Consider the following 2,351-nt stretch of genomic DNA (forward strand, 5'->3'; position numbering starts at 1 on the left):
GGTCATCTAGAGCATGTGTCTCGCTTACCGCCTGTGTTTGCATGGTCATCTAGAGCATGTGTCTCGCTTACTGCCTGTGTTTGCATGGTCGTCTAGAGCATGCACCTCCCTCACTGCCTGTGTTTGCATGGTCGTCTAGAGCATGCGCCTCCCTCTCTGCCTGTGTTTGCATGGTCGTCTAGAGCATGCACCTCCCTCTCTGCCTGTGTTTGCATGGTCACAGAGGAAGGCGCTTTCTCTGCTCTATTTACTGCTATATTTTCAGTGCCTAGAAGTGAATTTTGCTTTCTATTTGTAAAAATAAACTGAATTAAGTTTAAGTGAAAATCAACTAGGCATTTGTTAACAATGGTGCCTCCTAAATCCACTCTCTATAAGTGTGGTGTTGAAGAGATGTTGGCACAGGTCCTGGGGAATAGAGAAAAGTGAGTGTTCCTTAGGGAATGCGGCTCTATACCAGGTAGATGTGCCTGCTGGGCTCCTTGCCTCTAGCTGAGGGACAGTGAGGACTGTAGACGAGTCACTCTGCTGTGCTATTCACTGCAGGTGTGGGTGGCATTGAAGCAGAAGCTGTCATGCTGGGTCAGCCCATCAGCATGGTGCTTCCCCAGGTGATTGGCTACAAGCTGATGGGGAAGCCTCACCCTCTGGTAACATCCACGGACATCGTGCTCACCATTACCAAGGTAATGATGTGTGTGTGTGTGTGTGTGTGTGCGCGTGTGTACATGTGTGTATTGTGTGTGCGCGCGCGTGTGTGCGTGTGCGTGCGTGTGTACGTGTGTGCGCGCGCGTGCATGTGTACATGTGTGTATGTGTGTGTGCGCGTGTGCATGTGAGCATGTGTGTGTGCATGTGTGTGTGCGCGTGCGTGCGTGTGTACGTGTGTGTGCGTACATGTGTGTATGTGTGTGTGTGTGCACGTGTGCATGTGAGCGTGTGTGTGTGCGTGTGTGTGTGCGCGTGCGTGTGTGCGTGTGTGTGTACGTGTGTGTACGTGTATGTGTGTGTGTGTGTACATGTGTGTGTTTCCTCTTCCACACCTTAGAAAGTCTGTGACAAACAGGGAATAAACACAATGGAGTCTGGGCTCCAGAGAGGCTAGGATATAATATGTTAATAGATAGTAAAATAAAATGAGGTAAAAGTGATTCTTGTGGTTAAATTTAGATGGTTATCTTTATTCTTTTCCTTAATTTTAAAAATTGTGACATAAAGCATACAGAAATTAAAATCATGTTCATATTCCTGTCACTAAGAGATTTTTTTTCCAAGACAGGGTCTTACTATATCTCCCTGGCTGTCCTGGAACTCTCTGTAGATCAGGCTGTCCTCAGACTCACAGAGACCTGCCTGCCTCTGCCTCCCAAGTGCTGGGATTAAGGTGTGTGCCACTATACTGGGCTCCTGTCCCCAAGAGTAAAAGATGTGATAATGTCCTGCCAGATTTGCTTCTGAGCAGATGAATTTTAATATTTTTACTGAATTAATGTGTCTTTATTATAATGATCATGTATTTATGGGTCAGCAGATCTTCTCCTTCCCATATAGAATTACTGTGTTGAGGTTGAAAATTATTCTTGCCTGGTGTGGTGGCACACGCCTTTAATCCCAGCAATTGGGAGACAGAAGCAGGTGAATTTCTGAGTTCGAGGCCAGCCTGGTCTACAGAGTGAGTTCCAGGACATCCAGGGCTACACAGAGAAACCCTGTCTCAAAAAATAAATAAATAAATAAAATAAAAAATAAAGAAAAGAAAAGAAAGAAAGAAAATTATTCCCACACATATTTTACACATTTGCTATAATTCTTTCTGCATGGATCTCTTTTCCTTTTGATTTTTATTACATTTTTGCCTCCTTGTGTGTATGTATGTGTGTGTGTGTCTGTGTGTGTCTGTATGTCAAGCCAAGGCATGCATGGAGTACAGAGGATAGATAACCTTTGAGATTTAGTTCTGTCACTGAGCTGTCTCTCTGGCCCCACCTGGATTTTAAGTTACTTTATTGTAACAGATGTATCTACTAGTTGGAACATATCCTAAACTTTTTCTTAAACTCTTGCAGGAACCTGCGCCCCCTTTTTATTAACTTGCTTTACAAAAGCATTCACTTACTTTTCCATGGAATATGATTTGTGGTAGCAAGTATTGTGCATTATCTCTTTAAAAACAAATTATTTACTTAAATACTGTGATTATATAAGAAACAAGGTGGTTTCAGGGTCTTTATTTTAAACACCTTTTTTTTTTCTTAGTCATATAGACCCTGTGCTGAAAAAAGCCAAAAGGTTTCCTTTGGTTTAATCTTTATAGACTTTAGAATTGAATTTATTTAAACAACACATATTTT

General features: G+C 42.6%; 1 protein-coding gene across 1 annotated transcript in view; it reads left to right on the plus strand.

Moving 5' to 3' along the window:
* Aco1 (aconitase 1) overlaps positions 1 to 2,351 on the plus strand; it is a 51,356-nt gene that overhangs the window by 28,005 nt on the left and 21,000 nt on the right. Inside the window, exon 7 of the mRNA XM_021221906.2 lies at positions 547 to 686. Within this exon, the coding sequence (XP_021077565.1) occupies positions 547 to 686 (140 nt within the window). The remainder of the gene's footprint in view (positions 1 to 546; positions 687 to 2,351) is intronic.

Source organism: Mus pahari, chromosome 22 (assembly GCF_900095145.1).
Source record: "Mus pahari chromosome 22, PAHARI_EIJ_v1.1, whole genome shotgun sequence".
Lineage (NCBI taxonomy): Eukaryota > Metazoa > Chordata > Mammalia > Rodentia > Muridae > Mus > Mus pahari.